General features: G+C 46.4%; 1 protein-coding gene across 1 annotated transcript in view; it reads left to right on the forward strand.

Moving 5' to 3' along the window:
* Window positions 1–26,370, forward strand: part of BCOR (BCL6 corepressor) — a gene marked incomplete at its 5' end in the record, with an annotated part of 39,485 nt that extends 13,115 nt beyond the window's left edge. The window contains 9 exons of the mRNA XM_080613008.1: window positions 1,507–1,788; window positions 2,191–2,544; window positions 8,902–9,230; window positions 9,550–9,819; window positions 15,332–15,498; window positions 22,356–22,501; window positions 23,692–23,769; window positions 23,981–24,131; window positions 25,307–26,370. Coding sequence (XP_080469134.1) covers window positions 1,507–1,788; window positions 2,191–2,544; window positions 8,902–9,230; window positions 9,550–9,819; window positions 15,332–15,498; window positions 22,356–22,501; window positions 23,692–23,769; window positions 23,981–24,131; window positions 25,307–25,601 — 2,072 coding nt within the window. The 3' untranslated portion in view covers window positions 25,602–26,370. The remainder of the gene's footprint in view (window positions 1–1,506; window positions 1,789–2,190; window positions 2,545–8,901; window positions 9,231–9,549; window positions 9,820–15,331; window positions 15,499–22,355; window positions 22,502–23,691; window positions 23,770–23,980; window positions 24,132–25,306) is intronic.
* Window positions 26,371–27,693: the final 1,323 nt, after the last annotated feature.

The raw sequence follows: 27,693 nt of genomic DNA on the forward strand, positions 1-27,693 counted from the left end.
ATTGCTGACAACGGGTGCTTCAAGGACAGTTGTGAAACCAGAAGGTGTTGGCAGAGCTGTAGGAAGGTGCTCCCAAGGTTAGGTGAGGTAGAGCTGGGCTGCATCCAGGGGCTGCCAGTGCTTGAATATTGATGTGGTGGGTCTGCGAGGGAAGAGGAGGGGAAAGGGGGCTGCAGGGGATCAACTTCTGCCTTGGTGAGGGGGAAGAGCAGAAGTTGAGGGCCAGGCTGCACAGGGGAGGAGGCTGAGTGAGGATGGGGAGGGAAGGGAAACTGATCTATCAGGAGTCCATGTAGGAAACTAGCAGATGAGTTTGCAAGAAGAGAAATGGGAGGAGGAACAGCAAGGAGGAGAAAGAGGAAAAGGGACAGTGAGCCATGGGGAAGTAGGATGGAGCATGCAGTTTGCCAAACAGTGGCAGATGTGCTGAAAGATTACTGGTCAGCCAGGAGAGCTAAAACACATGGGAAGACCAACTTGTTTGTGAGACTTGTAAATAGGAAGCTGATTAACCGTGTTTCAGTCTGTACCGTGTGTCTGCCTAACTGTGCCTCGGCTAGTTTGGTTAAACCCAGGAAAATAATACCTACTCAAGGTGACGATTATGTGTCACATTTAAAATTGCTTAAGCTGTCTCTAAATTTGGGGCAGCAGTATCGGAGAGGGGAAGCTGAAGTTAGGGCAAGCGTGGCAGCATGGGGTGTTTTTGTGGCTGATTTGTCAGACTGGTTTCTAGTAAGCTTTTCATAGCTCGCTGCTGCTGGAAATACTCCCTGAAAAAAGTGAGGTCTTTTTTAAGAGGAGGTGACCGAGATCATGTGATGTTCAGTGACTGGCTGATTACTCGAAGTGAGGGAACCTTTTTATAACCTTGGTTTCAAGTAGTGCTTTTTGCAAAATATCACAGCTATTCTTGGTGGCATTCCCGTGTATGTGTGTGCGTGCTCCATATCCCATTTGTATCTCCAAAAGAAGGGACAAATGCTTTTAAGTCAGGCTCTGCAGTTCGATGCAAGAAGTTAGGGAAGAATTAGGAACTAGCAAAAGGCTGATACTTTAGTATCCTCAAACAGTATTTTTGAAAACAAAGTCATTGCAAAGTGGAGTTTGTAGTATTGTTATTTACCATGTTTTTGTGGGGCGAGGCTGCTTTCTGGGAAGGGTCTGCGCTTTTGATATCCAAAGATGTTTCTTTATTTGAAATAGCATATTGGGATGTTTCTATGGATACAGGTATTTTGAATATTGTACTTCTTAAATGGATGTAAAACCAACAGAAAGTATTGTGCTGTTGGAGGTTTTGTACTTAACTGGTGAGAAAACTGCTGCCTTAGGCTGACCAGAGGAGACTTGTTCCAAAGTACAATTTTGTGTTTATTTGCATGCCTCATGAGGCATACATAAGTGATGATGGAGATGACTCTCAAGAGATCAGAGAGCATAGCTTGCTCAGAATGAATTGTCTTGTATTTATTAGGTCATGGTGTTTGGTTTTTTTGTTTTTAGGTAACTTTACTAGTACAGAAAACAACCAAGGTCACTTTCTTGAAACTCCAGAGGAAAAAGATCTCTCAAATGAGAAATGTTACTTAGAGAGACATTCTATATATGAAAAAGTGGAAGACCAGTCAACAGAAGATATTAGCCAACATCCATGTCCACGTCTGGACAGGAAGCGTAAACACTCTGGTGAGAGAGTGCAAAATGATGGCAGCCAAAATGAAAGCTTTGTGGATGAACTGCAGGATGAACTTACATCAAAAGCAAAAAAGAAGAAGAACTCCAAAGGTAAGACAGCATTTTGCTTTGGTCTCTCTTAAGGAATGTCTTGTGAAAGGAACGTCCCTTTGGCTTAATGTGTTTCCATTTTTGAATTTGATAGTTACTAATGTGAGCACTGTCATTTCACTTTAAATTTTATATACATATATTTATATATGTATGTATATATATGTGTGTATATATATGTATATATATAAAAATCTTGGTATATAAGGGTAAAGCACTAGTCGTTGGACACTGTAGCCACAGCAGTGCAAGTTACTGTAGTGCATGTAACCCTTAATGAGCGAACCTTTAAAATGCATAGTGTGGTGGTAAAGCTGAGACTATATGCCCCGAAAGTGAAATGTAGCTTTTGTTTTAAGTTGAGGGGGCTTTTTGATTAATTTTTAGTTATTTTTCCATTAGATGACTGGCCTGAGAGGGAAATGACAAACAATTCCTCTAACCACTTAGAAGAGCCCAATTGTAATGAGGTGACCAACCTGAAGGTGTGCATTGAATTAACAGGGCTCCATCCCAAAAAGCAGCGTCACCTGCAGCATCTTAGGGAACTATGGGAGCAGCAGGTGTCACCAGAGAGATCCCCATCCGGCAAGTTGGGCCGGCAAAGCAGGAAAGATTTAGCTGAGGCTGTTCAGCCAGAGGCCACTGCAAAGGTCAAAGACTTCACAGAAGAAAGGCACACCAAGAAAAGGTCAGAGGCCAAAAGCAATAGAAGTTGGTCTGAAGAGTCCCTCAAAACAAGTGACAATGAACAAGGTATGCAGAGACTACTAGGGAAACCAGCTGGCTTTATTAGCATTTACAGTGACGCATGCTGCCACCAATGTTAAGGAATTGTCGACAGCTTTTTTATTATTATTATTAAAACATTATATATATATATTTCTGTAAATGTCCATTTGTATAAGGACTGACAACTCCTCTTTAAGAATTGCATTGTAGCTGATATTGGGTAGACCAGAACATGTGTTTGTGTATGTGTGTGTAACTGTGTTTGTGCATGTGTGTGTGTGTGTGTTTTGGCTTTAAATATTCTTTCATAGATAACGTGAAGATGAAGTTTATGTCTCTAGGGGAGAGCTGGGCGGGGGGGGGCATGCAACATTGGCATGCGAGGGAGGCAGCGAAGAGGCTGCTAGTTGGTGTAAGAGCGTTTAACTTGACGTAGTATTCGAAGGGCTGTGACCCTCTGAAACACAGCTAGCAGCTCTTGATCTTGGGAACCCAACACCTCCAGCATCCTCAGCACGGCTGGGATTCCCTGCCTTTCCCAGGGCATATTGCTCAAGAGCAGAGGTCATCCTCCTCCCAAAGAGGATGCTTTGCTTGTTCACATGGGCATGTCCTGTAAACTCCTGTGGCCCCACTCCCTGGCCCCTAGGCAGAGATCTTCCCAGCAGCTCTCTCCTAAAGGGTCACTTCCTCAAAGCTCATCAGCTTTCTTTGACTTGTTTTCAGCTGCTTCTTTTCCCCTCACTCTACTTCCTCCTTTTCCCTCTCTTCTCCCCCTTTTCTGCTCATTCCCTGTCCTGGGGGAGAGCCCATGGATACAGTCTGCCAGATTTTCCCTTTGGACAGACAGGTCACTCTCCTGTCCCTGCCGTCCTCTGCCCTCAGGCACATTGTCTGCTGTTGCTTTTCCCCTTCCCTGTGACATTTATTGCTGTAGCTTGGTTGGAGAACTGGTAGAGAATGGCAGCATGCAGCTCACGTAGCTGATACCCCTTGTGTGTCCCCTGCAACTCATCATGAATCCCCATCTCCTCTGTGCAGAGCAGGGAGCCCTTGTCTCCTCTTTCAGCTTTTCAGGTTGCAAATACTTTTCTTCCTCTCCACCTCTTACCCCTCCAAGTCCTCTGCCTGCTTCTGAGGAAAGGGTGGTTTTGGGAGCTCTGAATTGGATGCTTGGGGTCCTTTCTTCTTCACAGGCCTGAGAGCTTCATCAAACTGGTAGACATTCACCCTCCACATGTAGTTCAGCTGAGATCCCCTCAAAAGAGAGAAGCATGAATAGAGTGGATCCTCTTATTCCATGCCATGGAAAGGACCAAGTCCAGCTCATCCTGCACTAGGGAGAGTTTTCTTGGGTAGCATCTCTGAAACAGTCACAGGCAAATGTATTGACTTCCCTTCTATCCTAAAGCTCCTCACCCGTCTTTCTCCTCAGTAGGGTTATCTTGAGGGCAGAAATCCCCAAACTTTGATGCTTATTAATGGGGAAGGTTCTCCAAAAGGATTTGTGGAGCAGGAGATCAAAACTTACTTTAAAAGCAGCTTCGAGTCTTATTCTGTTGCTTTATGTGCTGCCTTGGCAAGCTTGGTATTGGCTCAAACACCCCTACCCATCACCGTTGTACTTTCAGAAAGAGACACCTTGTAGAGATTAAATGAGGGTTGCTAACAAGAAGCCACATTGTCTAAGGATGCTCTAACTTTGCCCTGTGATGCCTCCTGTGGCAGCGACAGGCTTCTCTAACACATGATCTTAGGAAAGAAAAAGACTTGGCTTGCGAACTTATGCACCCTTCCCAAGGGCATTCAGATTCAGTTTCCCCGTGGCTATGAAAAACCTCTTGGGTTTGGAAGCCCCAAAACCATAAACCTGACTAAATTATGCCTTGCCATTCATGGTGCAGAGGCATTGGAGATTGTTGAGGTCACTTTGCTGATGCTCCTCCATCCACTTGAAGTGTAAACCTTTGGATCTCCTTTTTCTTAGTTCCTTAGGATGAGGACATTTTCCCCTGTTGTGCGACAGAGCATCCTGCATGACAGTTGCATGGGGATGGAGACTTTCAGCTTGTCTTTCTTGCACAGGACTAGTTCTCAGACTTCTCTAAAACAAGCAGGTATCATGAATACAAGAATGTACCCTGTCTCTTGCAGCTTTTTGTGTTCTGGGGCTGGGAACAGCTGGTTCCTGTGCCTGTGAGCATGGCAGTCTTTGCTGCTAGGAAGCTGGTTGTATCCCAAGAAGTGGGCTGTAACAAGGCATCCAAGTCTGCCTGTACACCAGAGAAGCATTAGTCCAACAGCAGGATGATTTGCTGCCTGTGCCTGCAAATCTCCAGGAAGAAGGAGGGGGCTGACTTCTGGGCTGCTTGTTCCAGTTGCGTTCAACCCAGGATTTTAGGTGGACGAGTCATGCATTGCACTGCAAGCCACCACTGAGCTGCCACCCCTCTGTTCCCCAGTCAGTGCCTGCTGGCTGGGTGACCAAGTGGTGGCCTCTGGAAATGTTCCCTCAATGACGCTTCTGGCTGTTGCCTCCTTGCAGCCTCACTTGCAGGTCAGAATCATGAAAGCTGGGATGTGGCTTGCCCAAAATAATTTCAGAGTGGAGAATGGATTGAGAGCAGCCCTGAGGAGAAAGACTTGGGAATTTTGGTTTACAAGAGTCATAGAATCACATAATACCAGGTTGGAAGGGACCTCAGGGATCATCTGGTTCAACCTTTCTTGGCGAAGCATGACCTAGACAAGATGTCCCAGCCCTCTGTCCGGCCCAGTCTTAAAAGTGTCCAATGTTGGGGAATCTACCACTTCCCTGGGGAGATTATTCCAATGGCTGATTGTTCTCATTGGGAAAAATTTTCCTCTTAATGTCCAACCAGAGTCTCCTTAGGGGTAAGTAGTGCCCATTACCCCTTCTCTTTTCTATGTGGCTCCTTGTAAAAAAGGAGTCTCCATCTTCTTTGTAGCCACCCTTTAAATGCTGGAACATAATGATAAGGTGCCCCTGCAATGTGCGCTTGCAGCCCAGAGAGCCAACCGTTAACTTGAGCTGCATGAAAAGCAGCATGACCAGCAGGTCGAGGGAGGTGATCCTTCCCTTCTGCTCTGCTCTCGTGAGACCCCACCTGCAGTACTGTGTTCAGCTCTGGGGACCCCAACACAAGAGGGATATGAACCTGCTTGAGCAAGTCCAGAGGAGGCCACAAACATGATCAGGGGTCTGGAGCACCTCTCCTATGAAGACAGGGTGAGAGACTTGGTCTTGTTCAGTCTAGAGAAGAGGAGGTTCAGGGGAGACCTCAGAGCAGCTTCCAGTAACTAAAGGGGGCTACAAGAAATCTGGAGGACTTTTTACGAGGACAAGTAATGATGGGACAAGGCGGGAATGGCTTTAAGCTGCGAGAGGATAGATTTAGATTAGATGTTGGGAAGAAGTTCTTCACTATGAGGGTGTTGACGCACTGGAACAGGTTGCTCAGAGAAGTTGTGGCTGCCCCATCTCTGGCAGTGTTCAAGGCCAGGTTGGACAGGGTTTTCAGCAGCATGGTCTAGTGGAAAGTGTCCCTGCCCATGCAGGGGCGTTGTTACTAGGTGATCTCTAAGGTCCCTTCCAACCCAAAACATTCTATGGTTCTATGATCTCACTAGGTAACGCTGGCCGTACTGGCTCTCCAGGGTGCAGCAGGTCTGTCAGGATACCTGCAACCTCAGGGCATCGTGCCACTTGCCTGGACCTGTGGCTGAGGTGGGAACTATGATCTCTGCTGGGGTCCTAGCTGAGGAATAACCTTCTGGTGCTGTCAGTGTCGTGGTAGCCAACTCCCCAACAGTATCCAAGGAAACTGCAGCCGCTCACCCAGCACAAGGAGAAGACCTAGGTAGCACAGAAACTAAAGCCCTGAGGAGAGGAACTTGGAGGATGTAGCACACTGGGAAAGCTGCTGCCTGCCCCTTGGAACTGCCTCTGGTTGCAGGCAGTGCGGCGGCTGCTGGCTTGGCAAGCAGGAGGGGGCAGCTGCTGGGGTGGGAGCCAAACAAACGAGCATTCAGGTGACGCGGCAGCAGCTGCTTTTCCACATGGACCTCTCTGCATCCCACTCCTGTGGGAAGGGAGGCAGATCCTGCTCTGAGTCAGGCTCACCACAGCCCACATCAGTCAGAGGTCTGGGTTTTTGGGGTTTGGATTAGGTTGCTTTTTTATCCATGGATATTCGGGGGTATTCCTGCTCGCTCTTGTTTTTTTTCTACTCTCTTCACATATATAGTGGTCAGAAGAGTGGGGTGTGATTCTAGGATTAAGCACTTGCCTTTTCTCTGTCCGTTTGCCCAGGCGGATGCTTGGATTTTTCTGGATAACGCTGGCCTCTTGCAGCTTTATTGATCCTGAAGCTGCTGGGCATAGCGTTGCTACTCTCCATCTCTTTGCTGCAACACACGCTTAGCCAGGTGTCTGCTGTAACCACTGTGGAGGGTGAATGTGGAGCACAGAGTTTATGTGGAGCTTGCAGGCTAGAGTACACACTTCGTGGCAGTTAAACTTCTGCTTCTGATGCCTCGGCATCCCTGCGTGGGCAAGCCTGCAGTTTTTTGAGATAGGCTTCTCTTCCTGTGTATTTTATTCCTCCTTCCTTTTGCTGTTTCTGTCCTTCTCCAGACCTGTGAGGTTTTTCTCTTTCTATTCTACTTTTTCTACATGCAGCAGTTTCTTACTTCCCTTTGCACTCACCAGACCTCAGCGCTGCTGCTTTCCATCTTGGGAATTCTTTTAGTAAGTGATTAAGTAGAGGATGATAAGACTTTGGTATTGGAATTGGGATTCTCACGTGCTACTCTAATGAGATTAGTTTGGAACAGGAGAATTAAACGTTCATTTCTCCATGCTGTCTGCAGAGTTGGAAAGACAGCCTTGCATCCATAGGCTCAGCCTACAACTGGGCGCCTTCCTTCAGGATTGCAAAGCCTAAAAAACTCAGTGGGTTTTTGCTGAACAATCTGCACATCGTGTGTCCCATAAATTCCCTGACATCTGCTTGGCTGCGCTATGCATCTTTTGCTAGAAAGTGTCTTGAAAGATCCAAGGGATTTCTGTTTTCATCTTTTAATCTAGAAAGCCTTCTGCAAGTTGCTTTCACAGGTCTATTTAAGGGAACACAAAAGTGTGAAGCTGCCCGCCAAGCGCATTCTAGATTTTATTTTCTTTTCTATCGACTAGCTCTGGATCGAGTCTCTTTCAAAAAAGATCTCTCCTTTCTGAGCAGCTGCCTTATTTGCTCCTGCCATCTCTTCTGTTCTGAAAGTAGCATCACTTCAGAGACTTCTGAGAGCAAAGGAGCCTCTTTCAAGTGCTCAGGGTTTTTTCCGCACCTTCCCTCAGTGGTGTGGTATTGTTTGGCTGAAGTGTCCCTTCCTTTCCAGCAACCTTTAATTTTTCTGCAGAGGAGTTGGTTCTGAGGTCACCTCAATTCTCTTCCCAAGGGAAATTCAGACTATAAAAAGCCAACTTTCCTGTCCTTGTTTTGTTGCAAACCTGCTTGCACTCTGAGGGGAAAAAAAAGTAACCATGCTTTTTGCATGTGGCCCAGATTGTGGGATCCAGTTTGTATCAGCTAACCCCTGGAGAGAGCACAGCCCTGCCGCGGGCAGCAGCGCCTTAGCTTCTCTATGTCCCAGGACTGTCTGGTCTCATAGAAAGACTCGCTTCTGGATGGAGTCATTGGGAAAACACAGCTGATTGCTTTTCCTGGGAAATCCACATGCTTTTTGATGGAATTTGCACAGGGCTTCTGCAGGGTTGTCTCTTTGAGTGGCCTTTCTTCTCTTTGCTTGTTTCTTGAGTAAAAATGCTGCCAAGGAGATGTTCCCCATCTTATTGCCATCTTCAGGCTAAACTCGACTTCCCTCCCAGTGCTGTCCCATGCTTCCCGCCTCTCTTGCTTCCCCTCCTCCCCTGCCATCCATGTATCTGCCCTGCCACCACACCTAACCAAAGGTGGGCAAGCCTGGCCAGGCCCAGGCTGCTGGAGGAGTTGGTTCCCCTTCCGATAAAGCAGTTCCAGGTAAACAGGAGAGTCTTCCCCGCAGCGAGGCAGTGGCTTTCTGCTCTGCCTGCAGCAGCTGGGCTGCGATGGCATGGCCTTCGCAGTGCCCCGTCATGGGGCATTTCGTTTAGCGATTTTTATCAGAGCGTTACAACTGTTAACGTAACGTTAACTGGCAGGATGCTGTTTACAATTTGAATGTGGAATGCTTAAAATATTAATGATTTGAAAATGTAATTGATAGATCTCTTCAGCAGTAGAGGAGCTTGTGTTAAGTGCTAGCGATGCGTTTTCCTTTTAACACACCATGCGATGTGTAATGCCTTTCCTTCCCATTTAGGCTTGCCCGTATTCCCAATGTCTCCACACGTGAAAAGCCTTTCATCCACCAATGCAAACGGCAAAAGGCAGGTTCCGCCAAGCTGTAGTCCAGCCTCGAGGTTGGCTGCCAAACAGCAGAAAATTAAAGAAAGCCGGAAGACAGATGGGCTGTACACAGACGAAGAGGAGGATTTCCAACATGCATCTCTGCTGCAGAAATACAGCGAGTGTGAGAAGCCATCAGGGAAACGTCAGTGTAAAACAAAACACTTGGCACTGCAGGAGAAGAGAAGGAGGTCATCACTGACAGGGGATGACACCACAGATATCGAAAATGCTGAAGATAAGGTATCTTTATTTAGAATTAATTGTCCACCGGCCTCTCGGAAGGCAGAGCCAACCTGCTTAAAACTAGCGCACTGTCATACATGCAGGGTAGTGGGGATTGCATTCAAATTCATCTGTGCGTGCTTTGCGCATTCTGGTTTTGCTTTTCTTAACCTGACTTAAAGGCACTATTGGGGGTGAGGCATCTCGTGTTTAAAAGCTGTCGCAAAAATTTAAGTATGAGTAGGAAAGTGTAATTCTTTGCTAGCAAAATAAAATCCCATCACTGGATTGTTTAAAAACAGGGATAAAAACCTCCCCTCAATGATGGTTTTGACAGGTCACGGTAACGAGGAAAGTCAGGAAGCGACCAGAGCCTACTTCAGACTGTGACTCCTCGCCAGCCAAGCCGTACGAGCAGAAGCTGTACGATCGCCTGCAGCAGACTCCCTCATTACTACCCGGCTCACAACCCCCGCAGCTGCCGATCGCCAGCCCCCCTCAGGAGACCACCCCGAGCCGGCCCATGCCACCCGAAGCGCGGAGGCTTATTGTCAATAAGAACGCTGGGGAAACGCTACTGCAGCGGGCGGCGCGCCTGGGGTACGAGGTAAGGGACCCGCAGTGCCCGGCCGGATTGATGGCTGTTATTTTTGTTTCGAAAATTAAACCCCAGTTTCCAGCTTTATAGAGGGAAGTTTTGCAAATCAGCAGCTTTGAGGCTGGTGGTTGAAATTTGCAGGGCCTTCCCCTGCTGCATTCCCTTCCCTGGCACATGGGGTTTGGAGGCAGGTCACTGCGGGAATGAGTCCCCACCGCTGCTGGGTCAGCTGGTGGGGACCCAGCAGCATCCTGTGTGAACGAGCAAAGGGTAAAGCTTTATTGCTAACCCTCGCTTCCCTTTAAATATAAACCATCTGCAAACAGAATGAGTGTCTTTTTTCCCCCCTTTTTTTAAAGTAGTCTTTATGGTGATCTTTAATGAGCTGTGCGTTTTTCTGCTTTTGTTATTTGTGAAGAGCGTGTAGTTGAGGAGAAGGGTTTTATTTTTGTTCTTTCCTCCAAGGAGTATCTGGTATGTGACACAGGATGTAGCGCTTGGAGTGTCCTCTTGCATGATCAGATGCATCGCAGGAGCACTCTGCATGCTTTATGCTCGGAGTCTGGAGCTGCTTGGCGTAGCTGGAACAATGTTGTCTAATGAAACGGCCCCCCTGTTGCTACAAAAATCAGAAACCGATGAATCGCCTAGCTCTGCTGTTTTGAAGCACGCTTTTATTGGGGAAATATGGGCATGTAGGTATGAGCGTCGCTGTTGCTCAGCTTCAGATCTGGAGAAGAGGTGTTTCATTGCAGAGGGCGATTGCTGCCTTTGGTGTGACTGCGGGGGTCACCCCGGCGGTGAGAGCACTGCTTGGACCTCAGAGCTGCGATTGAGCCCCACACTGGAAGATGGCATCAGCCCGGGCCCAGGTGGGCCTGCCCAGCCTCGTGGATTTGTTGAAGCCTCGAAATGGCCTTTGTGCAGCTGGAGAGCTTTGTGAGGAGAGGCCTCCTCCAGCTCTGGAAGGCAGGGCTTGTTGGAAAGGTTTTGTTTACCCTAGACAAAGGCTTCTTCTAACCCAGGGCACTTCAGCTCCAGCTAGGAGGAGAAGGAGTGGTTGTTAACAACATTGCTCCGTAATTTGAATGATTTCATTTCCTACAGACATAAAATCTTCTATGTATCCAAAGTCAGAATAAGTTGTAGCGTATGCTCCTAGCTATCTTCCTACATGGTGTATGTCGGGATGAGTATGCATAGGCACTTCGCTTTCTGTGCCTGGTGCACAGCAAAATGGGAGCAGCTCCAACATGTATTGATGGGCCAAGGTCTTGCTCAAGCAGAGGCCAAGGGCTCTCTGTTTGCTCTGCTGATAGTGAGAGCTCTCTGCAGCATTGGCCATTAGTGGGCTGATTGCAGTAAGCTGAGGGTGCCTGGGCTCACCAAGATGGGGATTCTTGGGCTGTGGCCTAACCTTGTGTGCACACCGTGCCTTCCCATCATCAGCTGATGGGGGACTTTGATTTTCTGACTTGAAGTTCAAGTGAACACCACAGTTTTAATAGACTTAAATAGTCCAATGGTTTGACTGGATCGGCTGGCCGGTGTTGACAGCGCAGCAGCGGGTCCCATTGTTGTTGGAGTGTGGGACAGGGGAGAGATCTGCTCCATGTGCCTGAGCTGCTGCTGGGATCCAACATGGTCTGTGTTTTTCAAGGTCTAGAGTGGTGTGTGGCTGTGCTGCCTTGTTGGGACTTCATGAGGCCTCTGGTGAGCTGTTGTGTTTTGGTCAGCCGTGGAACCACTGTAGCTGTGGTGGTTTTCTTGCTAGCAACCAGACTACCGCAGTTAGTAGAAAGCCCGATTTCCTCTGTCTCCTGAAAAATTAGAACGGTCAAGAAGTTAAAAATGCTTCCGTTTAAAAATAAATAAATAAATCTGGATGGGTCGAGGCAATTTGCTGGTCTGTGACCTGTGGCAGCTGTACACATCTGTTTCTGCCGTCCCTGTCAGCAGGGCAGCAACCTTTTGTGGCTGCAGTGCAATGGTCAGGAGCTGGTGGCGAAGCAGAACGCTGGGTGCTCATGGACACATGGGGCCTTCTCATGGCTGCTGCAATGGCATCAGGTAGGCCTGCAGCCCCTTGCCAGCTTGGTGGCAGGCAAAGCAGGTGCGTTTGCACCACCAGGGCCGCAGCTTGCAAAGGGATGCTGAGTGCTGATGCAGGACTTGGAGCTGGAAGTGACTGGCACTGCAGGGCACCGCTGAGCCCTGTCAGCGGCAGAAATGTTGTATAGGGCAGAGCAGCACCAGTAGCTCTGCCCTGAGACCCAGTGAGCTTGTGCCTGCCTGCCTTTGCAGCAGGAATGCCCTGCAGCTGTGCAGAGATCCCACCCCAAACCCAGAGGCAGCGTTGTCACCTTTGGCATGCAGAAGTGCTGGTGAGCTGTATATATTAGCTGTGTGTATATATATATGTGTATTAACTGTAATACCCACAGGGAGCCCAAATGCTGCTAGCTCAGGTGCCTCTGCCCCAGTCTTGAGTTTCACAGTACAGATGTGCCACGGCTAGTTGCTGGAAGGAGGACCCAAGTGGTTACGATTTTGCTCGTAAAAGCTGACATGGCAGCGAAATGTTGAAGGACAGATGCGGCTTGTGTCTGGTCAGATAAATTGCAGGGTGGCAGCCAACAAGGCTACGTAAAGGCAGTGTGGCAAATGGTCTTCAGCTCTGGAAATCTGTACGGTCTGAGCAGAACCCTGCTGAAGCTGGTGAGAAGCTTTGCCTTCTCTTTGCGGGGCTCCTGTGCTGGGCCTTGTTTCATCAGGGTGTTAGCAACCCATCCCAGTGTATGGGCACTCGCAAATCCATTCTGTTTCCCCCATTCGAAACAAATGAGTTCAGATAACAGTAGTCTTAAAACTGTAATTTACTTTTTGTGAAGGGGGAATTATAGGGAGTGTAGAGTCTTTTCGGGAAAAAAATTACAAAAGGCTTGTGTAATGAATTTGACGGGAGAGGAAATACTGGCTGTATTTGTGCCCGCATGTTGCTTTTTGGTGTGTGTCTGGGCTTGGAAAGTTTTCTGGTGAATTTGGGATTAAATGCTGCCTGGGAAGGCAGTGAAATTAGAGGAATGTGTAGTGCGTGAGAGGGGTAGGGGAAAGATGGTGTGTGTTTCCAGAGGGTTCAAACACTCATGAAGACTGGGGAAGAGGGTTTCCCCTGGGAATGCCTCACATGAGGGTCTTGGCCTGTGTCCCTGGTGGCACTGTTGCAGGAGCTCATGCACTTGCACAGCTCCTTGGAGGGCTCCTGCACCCTGCCTGGGAATGAGCATCATTTCTGGGATTTGGCATGTGGGGCTTGCAGTGCCTCGCCCAAGAGCCATGTTTCGAGGTTGGATAGAAGGGAATAGCGCTTCTTGGTGCAGCATGTGTGTGCCCAGGGCATGGGGGATGAGCAAGGGTGTGCTGACCCCTTCTCTTTGAAAAGGAGCAGGAGCTGCTGAGTGCACAGGTGGAAGAGACTAAAGTGAAGTGCACCTCTTTGTAGATGAGGATGGAGCATGTGTATTTGCGTGCACCTTTTAACGTTGCTGTTTGCGATTTGGCTAACAAAATGCAGGCAGCGGAAGCAGTGGTGGCACATGTCTTGGCTCGAGATGTGCTAGCTTGACTCTCTGGATTAGCTGCAACTGACTCTCAGATTGCTGGTTTAAACAGAGCGCCTGAGCAGACAGTAGATTTCCTTGTGGCACTTTCACAGCCTTTCTCTAGCGAAACCAAAAGTGCGTTTGTGGCACCACGTGTTCCTGTATTCGGAGCGATGGCTAATTTTTTTTTGTAAATTGAATAAATCATGCTAAAAAAAAAAGTTAATGAGGCATTTAATTAATTAACAATGTAGAGTTTTATGGTCTTTATGGTTACATTTTGTGGTTAATGACATTCTTCTTATAGCCTCTTAACACAGAATTGCCCGACAAAATTGGCCTTTTCGTCCAGTAGTAGTAGGTATTCCACCCTAGGAAAGAAAGCCTTTCCTTTCTACAAAAATAGATGAAAGGTCTTTTATTTTGAGTTACAGAATCTATTTTAAATGGTAAATGCATGCTAAGAGCGGAGCCGAATATGGCAGCTGCTTCTGCTACCTATATCCATCTGCTAATTTGCCTGGCGGGGTGGTCTGGTGTTGAAGGAAAATTCATACCTCTGGGGTATAATTTTGCACAGCTCTTTCATACGGGCTGGAGCGAGTGCAGGGTAAACAGCATCCGTTCTGGACCAGTTTTTGCCCTTTGGGCTGATTAGCAGGAACATTAAGAGCCGGTGGCTGCATCAGGTGTAGGTGGTGGACCACTCGGTCCCCATGGCAGGTGAGGGGGATGCTCTGGTGCCTGGGACAGGCAGCTCATTAGCTTCAGCCTGGTTAGTGAGGGCCTGCTAAAAGAGCAGTTTCATGCTGTATCCTGGATACCGGTTCTCGAGTCAGGTATGCCCAGAGCACAGATTATTGCGGGCTTTCCGGTAGATTTTGAAATGGGAAGAATAATAAATGCATTGCAAACAGTGATTGTTTTATTCTCTTGTTTTGGCAAAGCAAACACTCCCCCTTTCCATGCTATGTCTGGCTTTGCGAGAATGTCGCTCAGCCTTCGAGAGGAGCAAATGCAAAATTAATGGCTTGCCACTAATCTAGGAACACAGGGGCTATTTCATACATACAGCATCTCTTAGAAATGCAGTGGTCTTTTCTTGGCATCTGACACAAATTGAGGAAGACTCACACCATCCTAAATTTTCGGTTGAGTGATGGAGCAGTCATTGTTTCAAGGCCGCACGGCAGCAGAGAGCTGAGTCTGGCTTAGGTTCTCGACCGTGGTATATTTGACTGCAAGATGAATTGTGTTAAATTCACATGGCTTCCCACGGCGCTGGGCTCGTTATTGGAACCTGGCGCCTGGCTTTAGTTCTGCATGCAGAAAACCACGGTGGGTGAAAATGGGATTTCCCTGATCTTGATAGAGCCAGGCTTTTTTTTTTTTTTTTTTTGTTTGCCGATAGCAAACTGTCCTTTGTGTGTCTTAAATGTGTTTTGTTTCGGGTCATGCACTTTTTCCTTTTAAAATCAAACTGACGTCGGCTGTGCTGCTGTTGTGCTTGCAGAATTTTCTACTAAAAAATGCAGATGTAAGAGTAAAAACCTCCCTGCTAGCTTTACGTGTGGAAGTTTTGAGAAGCAAAAAGCTGTGTGCGAGTTTTGTCTGTGAAATTTGTTCCCCCTCTGCAACGATTCCTGACGCTGGGGGCTACGGGAAGGTCCCAGTGGGGCACAGAGCTCTCGGTGCAGCTTTGACCAAGCGGTCTCTGCTATGCCTCCTGAATAAACACAACTTTCAACGGCTCCACCTTTTGTTTTCCTTTTGACTGACCCCTCTCAAAAAGGGTAATTTAGGCATCATAGGGATTTGGTGTTTTGCCCTTTCCACCCTCCTCTCCTTCAAGAAGAGAAATCTGTGCATCTCGACATAAAGAAATAACTCGATGTATCTGTTTTCCCTCCTATTTCCAGGAAGTAGTTCTGTATTGTTTGGAAAACAAGGTGTGTGATGTGAATCATCGTGACAACGCGGGTTACTGTGCCCTGCATGAGGCCTGTGCCAAAGGCTGGCTGAGCATCGTGCGGCATCTCCTTGAGTACGGGGCTGATGTCAACTGCAGCGCTCAGGATGGAACCAGGTTAGCAGCACCACCAGCCATGATGCTGGGTGGAAGCACCCCTTCCCCCTCTCTTTATGCCTCTCCTTTATAATTCCTTCATCTTACCTCTGCATCCTGCATGAAACCCCCAAAGCAGGTAATACTGCCACAGTACCCCCCCTGCACGGTGTCCTCCTTGCTGCTGGTCTTGGGGCAGGATGTGTTAGTAGAGAGGTGGGGGTACGTGTTTGTTGTGACTCGACTTCAGTGTAATATGTTTTCTTCGGGGAATTTTAATAAGTTGTGCTTTTTTTTGTGAAATTGCCAGCTGCAGGGCAGGAAGGAGTGATACTTGAGCTGCAGCCCTGCTCTTATGTATGCGCTCCAGGTCCTTTGAGTTGTGCCAGAAGAGCGGGCTTTGCCTTGTTAGTGGGGTTACTTTGAAGAGCACTTGAGGCTTTTGTGGCGATTGGGTGTGTGAGTCTTATATGTGCTATATAAAAAAGTTGTTTTCCTGAACTGTTAAACTATCTTCTCATTAGATATTTTTGATTTTTTTCTTTTTTTATCCCAAATTAGCCTTTTTTCATTTCTGTCACAGGATGTCAGGAGTGCTTAGTTCCTGTGCTCACGGCGTAAAGGAGCTTTTCCTTTTTGCTTTGTGAAATGCTGCTCCCGCACCTTTTTTTTAAATGTCTTGTGCATCTCCTGAAGTACCTCTTTAAGAACATTATCCAGTCTATGCATTTTGGGGACTGGTTACTTTGTGTTCTGTGAAGCTCCCCTGCAGCTTGTTATCTCAAATGGTTTATCCCATTCACTATCACCCTCCAAATAGCCAGGGAGGTAAAATCAGCATAACTAAGAGTCTGCTTCTTTTGTTTTTAAGCTCTTTATTTATTAACTTGGGAAGGGAGGAGCCAGGAAAACAAAAGTGCCAAGTGGGCCAGTTAGAAGTTCATGATGGTCAGTCGTTACCGGCCCATCACAGCCCAAAAGAGACGTTTCTGGATAAACATGAGGACTCTAGGTGGCTTGTCTGTTTCCTTCTCCAGCTCCCACTTCTTTGTAAGAAGTCTCAGCTCTCTAAACTTAAAAACAGCCCCACATTTTCTGCTGTCTCCAGTTTGAATATGTGAGCTATGCAGCAGCAGCGAGTTGCCATAAAAAGAATCCCAATTTATTTTTGCCTCAGTTGCTGGAATAACCTGTATAGAAAATTAACCCCAGGAAGTTTTGGACCAGTTTTAATTACCCACCAGTTCAGAGTCCACCTTTGATTTCAATTCACAGATGGAGCTGATTTTCGAGAAAGAAACTTGGCTTGTATACCCTGAAAAGTTGTTTTGGGGAAAATGCATTTTGGAAATTAACGTAATAATGATCTGCTCATAGACGGTAATGTCAGAACTCGTCTTGCAGTTCCCTGTCTTTTCTGATGGCAGACTTACTTTTTGTTTGAAAAGCTGCCCAGCAAGCAGTGTGAATCCAAACCACATCTAATACACAGATGAAGGATGGTCTAGCTGCCCCGAGCTGGGCAGGACAGAGAGCAGAAGCTTCTGTAAGGAGCTTTGTTATCCTCTGCTTTTAGGTAGGGCCAGACTTCTCTGTCTCTATAGAGTAAATCATGACATTCGTAAGGCAAATCCCATTTCTCTCATGAAGCCCCAGTAAGTTTTTCTCCTGTAACTTTTAGGTGGAAATAAGTGTCAGTCTTCCTCAGCTGTGTTGCTTTTAAAATTCAAATTCCTCAACATGTTCACCCTTTGGAAAGATAGTAAGATCTTAAAACCAAAAAACCCCAAACGAACTCATCATCAAAGACTTCTCCCCCTCCCCTGCTTTTTTAACTACACTGAACATGCCTTCTTGCTGCCTCTCCCACCTCACAAGCCCACCAGCCAAAGATATTTTTGGTCGTGCTGGAAGCTCTTGTGCCTCGAGACAGTGACACCGGGTGTGTTTCATTCTGTTCAGCCAGTTTAGGTCAGTGTGCATAGAGCAGTGCTGTAACTGCATGAGCTGCGATGTAACTGCACATGCTGGGTTTGTTGGCATGGCACCTGGGGGCGTCACTTGGATCCAGGGTGTCTGAGGCTTTGTTCTGTGTTACTCGCTGCCTACCACCTCTGTAGTTAACGTTTTGGAGGACACTCTGCAAAGTTGTGACAAGTGAGGATGTGGCTTCATTCTAAGCAAAATGTCCATATGGTCGTGAAGGATGTAGTGAAGTTCTGTAAAGTCCGTGCGTCTCCTTTCAGTCCTGTCTGAAGTGTTGCAGGTGCTCTGATCAGTGTGGTGCTTTTGCATGTGTGAAAGAGAAGCAAAGACCTGGGCCTCTTGCTTCAGTGTTGCCTTTTATTCACCTGTGCAGCCAGAATGTCTGAGTTCAATAGATAAGGGAGGCTTTCAGCCTGTAGTTCGTAATATTATCAGAAATCTCGGTGAAGCCAAAAACAAAGGAAGTGTCAGACTGTAGTGGCAGGGCAAGGGGGTGACAGCAGCTGGGGGGTGTAGGTATGGTGCAGTCCTTCCCTTCGCTCTCAGCTGGGGCTCTGCCTGCAGACTTACTGCTGCCTGCGGCGCAGGGTGTCCCTCTGTCTGCCCTATTCACGGCACATCTGGCCCGGCTAAATACTGTGGTCTTCCATGCTTTCCCCCTTAAACTCTATGCTGATAGTGGCTCTCCAAATGCAGCGCCTGCAGACCCTGAATACACAAGCACTCTGCCACTGAATTAGTGGCTAATCAAAGATTATTGTAGAACCGGGGAAGATCTTTAAGACCTGTCTCAGAAGTGCCACAGTCACTAAGGGCTCTTAATCGTCTTACCTATAAATAATAATAGACCATGCTTAAGAGGTGAGCGCTTTCCTTCCCTGACAGGACCCCAGTAAGTGCAGTAGCTCGACACCGACCAGTGCCTGACATTAGCAAGGATGGTTGCTGGTGTATTTGCCCTTATCTCCTTGTTCTTCTCCTCTTACCTTCTCAGCTGAACCGGCATCACTTTAAAAACAACGCTGCATGCCAAAACTACAGGCATCTCCTCTGCCTGTTAGCGAGGCATCTCTATTGCTTCAGAGTTCCCTCTCTAGACATGCTCTCCAAAGCCAGTTCTGCTTTATCCTTCTTGCTGGCAGCTGATGAGCTCAGCCGTTTTTATTTTTTCCCTGGGAGGACCATGCCAAGATGGCTTTCTTCCTGTGTCCTTTCAGCTGGTCTTGGCAGAGCCATACCCTCCAGCAGCTAATTGCGTTAAAGAAGAGGCATCCTGCCTAGCTGCCCTCCTGCAACTTGTGCCTTTGCCTCTTCCGTGGAGCAGCATTGCATAACAGGGTAGATGGAAGTAAAATAAGATGCCAGAGATATGGTATTGGTTGGCGAGTTAGGGAACCTCTTATTGCAGTGAGGAAAATTCTGGTGGTGCCTGAAAGGCTGAGAGCAAACCCTGACTGGTCTAAATAGTTTAGAATTTTGGTGGTGGAAGGATAAATCCCCAGTGAAATGTTTTCCTAACTCTAGTAGTGGTAAAAATAGTAGAAAGAATTCGAGAGCACACAAGAGAGGGTTGAGATGTGTGTCTCCTGTAGGATATTGCAGCTCTCGAATGTCCTCAGATCCTTCTGGAGCCTTCTGAAGGGTTTGTTTTAGAAATGAGATGTACTACCATTAACTGTACCATTAGGGATAGAGTGTTTATTTCCACAATGCTCAGGGTGGAAAAGATGATACGGGCAAAGCAGCCCATGAGAGGACTCCCGGGGATCTTTTTTTCACATCTGAAGCAGTTGCTGTCTCCAGTAGTCAGTTTTGCATCCTACAAATAGGATGGTTAAACTCTGCCAAGACTGAAAAATACTCCCTCCTCTGCTGGCCCTGGTGGGAGAAGCAAACAAGTAGCTGTGCCTTTGCATGGTCCTGCTCAAGCTTGCCAAGAAGCTGTGCTAGCCAGTAAAAGAGCCTGTCAGCTCTCTGTTATTGCCTTTTTTTCCCTTGCTTTATCTATGGGGAATCTCCCTTTCACCTCCCCCTCCCTGCCAGTGTTTTCTTTCCTTCCTTCACTTCCTTCTATTTATTGTTCTTCTTCCTTTCGCATGGCTTTACTGTGCCTTTCCTTCCCCTTGCCTCTATAAAGTCCTCTCTCATGCCTGGGGCAGCCTCTCTGTGCTCCAGCAGGCAACAAAGGTTGGTCTGCCTGGCCTGCAGCCTGCTCCGCTGCCAGTCCTGCTGTCTGCTCCTGTCTGCACCACCGTGCTGGGTTGGATGACCTATAGAAATGGGGAGGGGGTACCATCCTGGAGTTACAGCCCATGTGCTGTGGTTTTTTCCTGCCTGGGGAATGCCCAGGTGCCCTTTAATAAACTCATCCGGGTGTTGTTAAATCGATTGAAACACCGGGCGGTGATTTAGATGCTGTTTTTAATAAGTTAAGGGATCATCTTGAATTCATTACTGCTTCAAAAGCCACTTAGGTGACTCAGCTTAAGAAAAAGCCAAACAAGAAAACCCACAAACCAATAAATCCACAACGCTCTGCACACCCCCCCCCCCCCCAAAATCAGAAAATCCTAATTCTAAAATAAAATGGAAAACAGTTCAAAATTAAAGACTCCACTAAAGTGAGGGAGTGGGGGAGAAAAAGCGTCCCCAGCATTTGGCGGCAGCCGTAACTCTCATCTGTTCCCGGTGCCTATTGCCAGACTGTCAGCCAGGGATGCTTCATGCCCAGTGGGGGACAGGAGGGTTTGCAGCAAGACTGACCTTTCCCACTGTAGATGCTGAGCGTGTCGTGACCTGACAGCTTAGGCCTCAGATGCTTGCTGACAGCCAGAAACTCCTGATACTTCCTGAGCCTCCGTGTCATCACCTCTGTTATTTGTTACCTCTTGTGTTGTATCGCCTGGGATGCTTAGCACTGGCCAGATCCTGGATGCGCTGGGTCTGGGTGCTGTGTAGGCACATGATGTTGCGGTTGTCTCTGTGTGGAAGCACTGGGTCAGTAGGAGGAGGTGGGAGAGCTTGCGGGGGACCCCGGGGATTCTGGCTTCTCCAGCACCGTCTGTCTCAAGAGCATCACATAGTGTGAGTGTAACGTTAGAGACTTCCTTGAGAAATGGAGAAGGGATATCCTCACGCTTTGCACGTGACCCTCACGGACCTCTTTAGTCTTAAAATTTGAAAGTGACTTTCCAGAGAGCAGCATGTGGGTCTTTGAAGGCATGCACGTGCTGTAGTCTCTGGTGCCAGGCGTCTGAGGGGTGGCACGAGCTGGATTGAGGACTAAGCTCAGCAGCTCAGGGATGACCTGGTTGATCGCTGTATTGGAGCCCTGGAGTGTACAGGAGGCAGGCAGCTTGGGATAAGCCGTTTCTCTATAGGGAACGAGCTGCAGACTCTGCAAGTGCACTTCCTCATGTCAGTATATGGCGTACATATGTCAAAACCAAAACTGCATGCAGCTTTCAAGTAGGATAGGGGCAAGCAAGAGTGCTTCATGTGTGACAGGTGTTAATCACCCTCAGTCACAGCCTACTAGGAAGTACTTGAAGTAAACACACCTGGAACATGCTTCCTTTTGAGGTGGATTAGAGTCCCCCTCCTACCAGCAGTGCTGTGGGATATACGGTAAAACGGTGGTGTGCCTTCCTCTTCTGACTGGTTTGATATGCCCTTCCTCTGCCTTGCGGTCACTGGGATGTCTGTGGTGACCTAGAGGGGACATGCTGCCTGTGGTAGAAGGAGTGGTGGGACATGGCCTCTTTGCAAGAGGGAGTTTAGGCCCTGGTTGATAGCCAAGCATGGTTTGGTAGATGGAGCTGAGGGGTTTGCTTCCCTGTGCTTCCTGATGACTTCTCCTTGTAACACCATTCTGAAAGCTTTCCAGGAAGGCAGTATGTGATCCTGGTTAAAGTCCTTCCTTCCCTTGCCTTTTAATACATCCGTTTGAGAGCTTGAAAGCCTTGTTGTGGGGTAGTGGTGGTGACAGCATCAAGGAGGAGGAATGTAGAGTTGAGTTGAGCTGCCATGATTGCTGGCCATGCTTTTGACTCCCTTTTCAGTTCCCTGCTCATTGCTGTCTTAAGGAAAAGATGGTATTTTAACACATCTTCATTAGTCTGAAGGGTAGTATGTCCTACTTCCAGACAACTCCCTGTTCCGTATAATCAATTTTAAAGGCAAAAGTTAATGCGATTTATAATTAGCAATAAGGAATTCTAAACCTGAAATTGCAGGAATGTGTATTAATGAATAATCCTTCTGTAGGCTCACAAAATCTATGTCTGAGCCTGTATAGATTGCTCATGCCATGTAAAATACGTTAATGTCTGGGTGGACTAAACTTAAAATAACATGTTTTTCTATTCTCTGCTGCAAGTACATTCACAAGTACTGTTTAAAGGGGGTAGAGCATGGAAGTTTAATTCCTAGAAAATTTTCATAACTTATTTCTGTGTGCATAATTTAAGAGCTTTGGGTAACTGATTTCCGTGCTTGTCCAGAGGCAATTAGCCCTTACTCCGCAACACGCTGTTAAATTGTCAGAGGCTTGGAACAGTAGAGTGACTTGCACCAAAATGATGTTTGTGAGGCTTCACACAAACTTCTGCTTTCTGTTACAGTAGTGTAATTATTTTACTGGCCTTCAAAATATGTAGAGCGATGAATAGACATAGAAGAAATATCTGCCCTGAGCAGTACGATTGTGAAAAGACAAGAGGGGAGGGGATGATGCGCAAGTGAAACCAACAATAAGATAATTGGCAGCTGTATTAATAGTGTTATTTGCTATAAATAACTTTGATCTGAAGTCAGAAGTTTCTTGTCAAACATGTTTGAGTAATACTGTTGAGTCAAAATGTAATGCTGTAATCTTTCTCATTTCTCCCTAGACCAATCCATGACGCGGTTGAAAACGATCACTTGGAGATTGTCCGCTTGTTACTGTCTTACGGTGCTGATCCAACACTTGCGACCTACTCTGGGAGGACCATCGTGAAAATGACCCACAGTAAGCTCATGGAGACCTTCCTCACAGGTTTGTGGCCACGTTATGTGGGGCTTCGATGGTCATGGCAAGTGGGGGGATATTCCCTGGCCCCCGAAAGTCCCTGCTGCCTGATGGGGATGGCTCCACGCCAAGGAGCATTAATTAATTAGGGTAGGCTGCAGTAGCTCTCTCTCTGCCTGCAGAAATCCAGTGGCTGCAAGTGGGAGGCATAGCCATGCATGGGGGCTTCTAATTGAAACTCTTAATAAGTCTTAAGGATTATGCCTCTATCAGATGTGATAGGTAGGTAGGCGGTCAGGAGGCTGCTTCAGTGCCTTCAGTTTTCTGCTTGAAATGAAAATAAGAAACTTACCAAATCAAGTAGCTGTTTGTTAAACATAATCATGTATTCCCATGGTATTGCTTTTTATCCTTGTAGCACTTGTCTTTTTGCAAGTTCTGCCTCATTTTATATCCAAAATGCTGTAAAACTGTATTAAAGGCTCTTGTGTTTAAACGTGTCCATGTTCTAACACAAGTTAGTTCTTTTCCTGTTAGTTTTGGATAAAGACACTTGCATTCCTTAATAACTCGCTTCGGAAAATGTTTGCAATGTCCACAGTCAATCAGTTTAAGTACTTACCCACTTACCTGTTTAAATGGTGCTGTGTAGAATGTGCACAGGTATGTCAGGACTCCAGTAAAGTCCAGTGTCTCAGGCTTCTTAACATCTTGAGTCTCAGTATCTTTCCATCAACTCAGCTAGCAAATCTCCCAAGTTATGTCTGCAGGAAAGAATGGCATCTTCTGGACATAAATGCGTGGAAAAACCTTTCCCACCAGTTTCTTTGGGACCCCTGTTTCACCCCCAAGTTGGTGTCCAGAATAACTGCAGGCTAAAAAGTGGGATACGTCCTATGTGTTACAAAACCAAAACGCCACTCTTGGTTTCTGAAGCTTGAGGTTGAGTCTGTCCCTGTTATGCTGTGACTGATCATTTGATGTGGTGGGTCATTATGTGAGGTGCTGGGAGAAAGGATGCAGGAGAAAAGCAGATTCCAGGATTATTTGCGAGAACAGTGTGTTTATGCTGTTGTTTGCAGCATGTGTGTCAGGATATACGGTGTGGGTTTCTTTGATGGAGGATGTAGAGTGAGACTGTATGACACATGGTCTGCTAAACTTGCCAGCTTTTTGTTCTCATCACTACGTTTTTGTTGTTGTTTTTCTCTCTCCAGAGTATTTAACTGACCTGCAAGGTCGAAGCGTTGATGACCCTGGTTTGTACTGGGATTTCTATGGCAGCTCTGTGTGCGGTGAGCAAATGTTACCCTTTATTTCTTTGTATGCGGAGACTTTCAAAACATGTGGCATGTGGGGGTGGGGGGCTGTTTTGTTTTTATGGTGGAGGAAGCTGGGAAGGAAGCAAACTGATTTTATTTACAGATCACGTTATTGGAAGAAAAAGCAAAGACGTGCAACAGTCTCTTCAGTGCTGACTTGGCACCTTTATTCAATTTTGTTTAGATCCAAAAGATGAATCTGGCTTTGACATCTTGGCAAATCCTCCCGGCCCAGGTGATGAAGATGAAGATGGTTTTAGCGATGTGTTTGAATTTGAATTTTCAGATGAGCCTCCCTTGCCGTGTTACAACATTCAAGTGTGTCTCTCTCAGGGGTAAGAACAAATACAGGTTTTGGGGTGAAAACAGATGAGACAATCTGCTCGGGATGGGGGCAGTTTGTGTCCACGGAGAACAGCGTTTGAATTTATGTAGCGTGAATGAGAGAGCAGTACTCTTAACTGCCATGCTTTTTTAGAAATAGGCTAATAGGAGGTGAAAGGGGGAAAGGCTGACTTGTCAAAGCTGTGTTTTGACTGCCATACTGCAGAATGGGATGAGTGGTGTTTGGACACAAATTTCTTCCCTCATCCCAGGCAGGCATCTTGGTATAGCATCCAAAAATACAAGTGCTTCTAGCACTTAAATTTGGATATCGTGTTTGTCAGGTGTTCTTAATTTTATTTAATGAGCTTGTCTGTTTTGCTGAGTGGACACACTTTGTGGGTAATGAAAGAACACCGTTACTGCTGTTCCAGACTTTGCATCAAAACTGGTTTAAAGATCTGAATTAGATCAAACAAAAACACATCTTACAGAAGATGCTATGATACTTAATAATAAGCAAAGACCTGAAAGTTTTATTATCTGTTGTATTCAAGATCTAAATTAGTTTTGTAAACAGCTCCTGTTTGTCATTTGCACCAATTTTTATGACAGCTGTGGGAAAAATAATTTCAGATATTAATCATGCAGGAGTGTGGGTTTTAGCATGGTTTTATTATTTGGGTGATGGATATAACTTCAGTTCTCTGAAATGGACAAGTGCAATGATTGAATTTAAAAAATGTGTTCTTAATCTGAGAAAAACAGCCCTCTGTTGACTTGTATCTAGTATTGGCACCTCTGCAAGTCAGAGGTGCTGAAATTTCTGGTTACAAGCCATCTCCTAACTTGCTAAATGAGGGCCAGGCTCAGCCGGGTGAGCCTTTAACTGTATGAGCAGCTGTTGGGATGGCTGCTGACCCACGTGCATGCTCACAAGCCCTGGATTTATAGGCTTCAGTGCCCCTGCATGCCTGGTACCCCTCCTGCCTCAAAGCTGTGGGCAGCAGTACTATGAGTAAATTAGTATGCACCTGCACCCCCTGGGGCAATGGTCTTGATTTCAGGGAGGTTGCTTGTGCAGGTAGGGTCAGGGAGAGTTTGTCACAGGGCGATACAGTGAAGAGTCAGCAAGCCTGTGACTTAATGTCAGTTACTGGAGCTTCTTTCTCCTTCACCTCCACAGACCACGAAACTGGCTTTTGCTCTCGGACGTGGTGAAGAGGCTAAAAATGTCATCTCGCATCTTCCGCTGCAACTTCCCCAATCTGGAAGTTGTCACCATCACGGAGGCAGAGTTTTACAAACAGACTGCTCTCAGCCAGTTGTTCTCTTGCGCCATGGACCTTGAAGCTTTTAACCCAGAGAGCAAAGAGCTGTTGGACTTGGTTGAGTTCACAAGCGAACTCAAGACTTTGCTCGGCTCCTCGCTTCACTGGTTGCATCCGCACGAGGACCCTCCCTTCGACATCCTCTGGTGAACCATCAGGCCATTTAATGTACAGTGATCTATACAGTTACTTCTTTATGTATATGTGTTCAGATGCAATTGTTTCTGTAAAGAAAGGACACTATTAAATATGAAAATATCTTTCCTTTATATAAGAGATCTGAATTCCAGTTGGATGGATTTTGGAAGAATTTTTTTTTAACTTCAGTCAGTTTTTACAGAATTGTTATATAACGTTTCCTTAAAATGCACACAGGCTTTGGGATAAGTTTGTTATTACTCGGAACACATTTTTTTCCTTTTTTTTAAAAGAACACACCCACACATTGACTTTGTTTCATACAAAGCACTGATTACACAGAACATACCTTTTCTAGGTGATGTGATCAAAGTCGTGTGGCTCGTTTTGGAGGTAGAATTCGGTAAGGCACTTGGTGATATGATTTTTGTTTTTTTGTTTACAGAATTACCTGCTTTGGCCAGGTAAGCCACTATTGAATATAATTCAATAGTTTGTAATATAAATTAAACCATATCCATACGCATCAACTAATTGTAAGAACTTTTATATCCTAATTTAAAAGCTGTGAAATTTAGTTTTCACACATCAAACCGGATTGTTTATATATGTTTAAACATTTTATGCTCTTTATTTAAAGAAGACTTTGAACTATTTTTTCTGTACCTTGTAAAATATTGAAAAACTAACATATGTTGAAGTTGCTTGAAACTGTACATAAACTAAATTTTCTGAATTGTGTGTTTATGTTTGAGATCTGTGTTTTAACTTTGTAAGTAAATCTCCTGCCTTTGTATTTATATTTTACAAAAATTTTCTTAAAGGCAATAAAACTGTTGAGAAATGAAGAGGCTAAACTTGACTCCCATTAATCCTGTGCCTGGGTGCGAAACGAGCTGACTCATTAATGTCTATGAAAGGAGGCTCTGGAAAGCAGTTTCCGTAGCTGAGCAGGGCTGGCACAGGTGCTGGTGAGCAGCTGATGAAATCTGACGTAGAATCTGCATCCATTGGCTTTCTAAATTCAAGGTTGCAAGAAGACATTGGGTGGGCGCCTTTGTGGGACAGAGGTTTGAAAGCAGTATTCACAACACTTTCTGCATTGCATTCTTGTTAAAGAGTTGTGAATAGGTTCAATTATTTTCCCTCCTTTGTCATCATTTGAAGTTGAATTGACTGAATTCTCTTTTCACTGGTGTCTGCAGAGGGGTGGAAAATAGCACTAGGGTAAATGCTTCAGTTTGAATGTGGAGCATTAAAGCTATGAGCATGCTTTGGGGGGAATTTGAAGGCACAGAATATCACTTTGACATGGCTCGGGAACTTCCATATATTTAAGAGGCTGGGCTCCCTGGGCTTGGGCAGATCCTCTCTTAAGGGTCTGGGTGTGCTCTTCCCCTTGTGGGAAGAACTTGCTGTGAACCCAAACTGTTGAGTTTTGCTTTGGGGCTGTTTTTATCAGTAGTATGTCCTGTGATAGCCAAATACTTCAGCTGTGATGTTTAAACACGTTTCCCTCCTGGTGAGGGCCAGGACACTCACCGAAAGAGTCTTGAGCAGAGCACCTGGCCCATCTGAGAAAAGCATCTGGAAAAAAGTTTTATCTCTCTGGAGCAGTGAGGCTCAGAGTTGTGATCTAATGGACTGTGTACTGCAAGTCAAATCTTTGCTCTTGGGGGAGTTAAGAAAGGGTCAAATACCCTCATCCTGAAAGAAAGGGAGAATGACACCTTTTTCCTGAAGGTGCCCCACAGGGAATGATGCAGAACTGATGCCTCTCGTGGTGAGTTGCCATCAAATTGAGTCTTTTGCTTAATGTTTGTACTGTGTGGCTTACAGTGGGGCTACTTCTGGGGGTAAGGTGGTGTTTGCGGCTGAGCCAAGCGGCGAGAGAAGGATCTGACAGCTGACTGCTGCTGGCAGCTGAAGGCCCATTTCTGCACAGGACAGGGATTTTTTCATCCTGATACAATCATTGACATCTTTCTCCAGGCTTTGGATAAAGATGACTGTGGTTTCTTCTGTACTGCTTTACACGCACATCCTGGGTTTCCTTCTAAGCAAGCCATCTTCCAGCTTCGCAAGGAACCGTAACCCAGACCTC

This window comes from Psittacula echo (assembly GCF_963264785.1).
Source record: "Psittacula echo genome assembly, chromosome: 3".
Classification (NCBI taxonomy): domain Eukaryota; kingdom Metazoa; phylum Chordata; class Aves; order Psittaciformes; family Psittacidae; genus Psittacula; species Psittacula echo.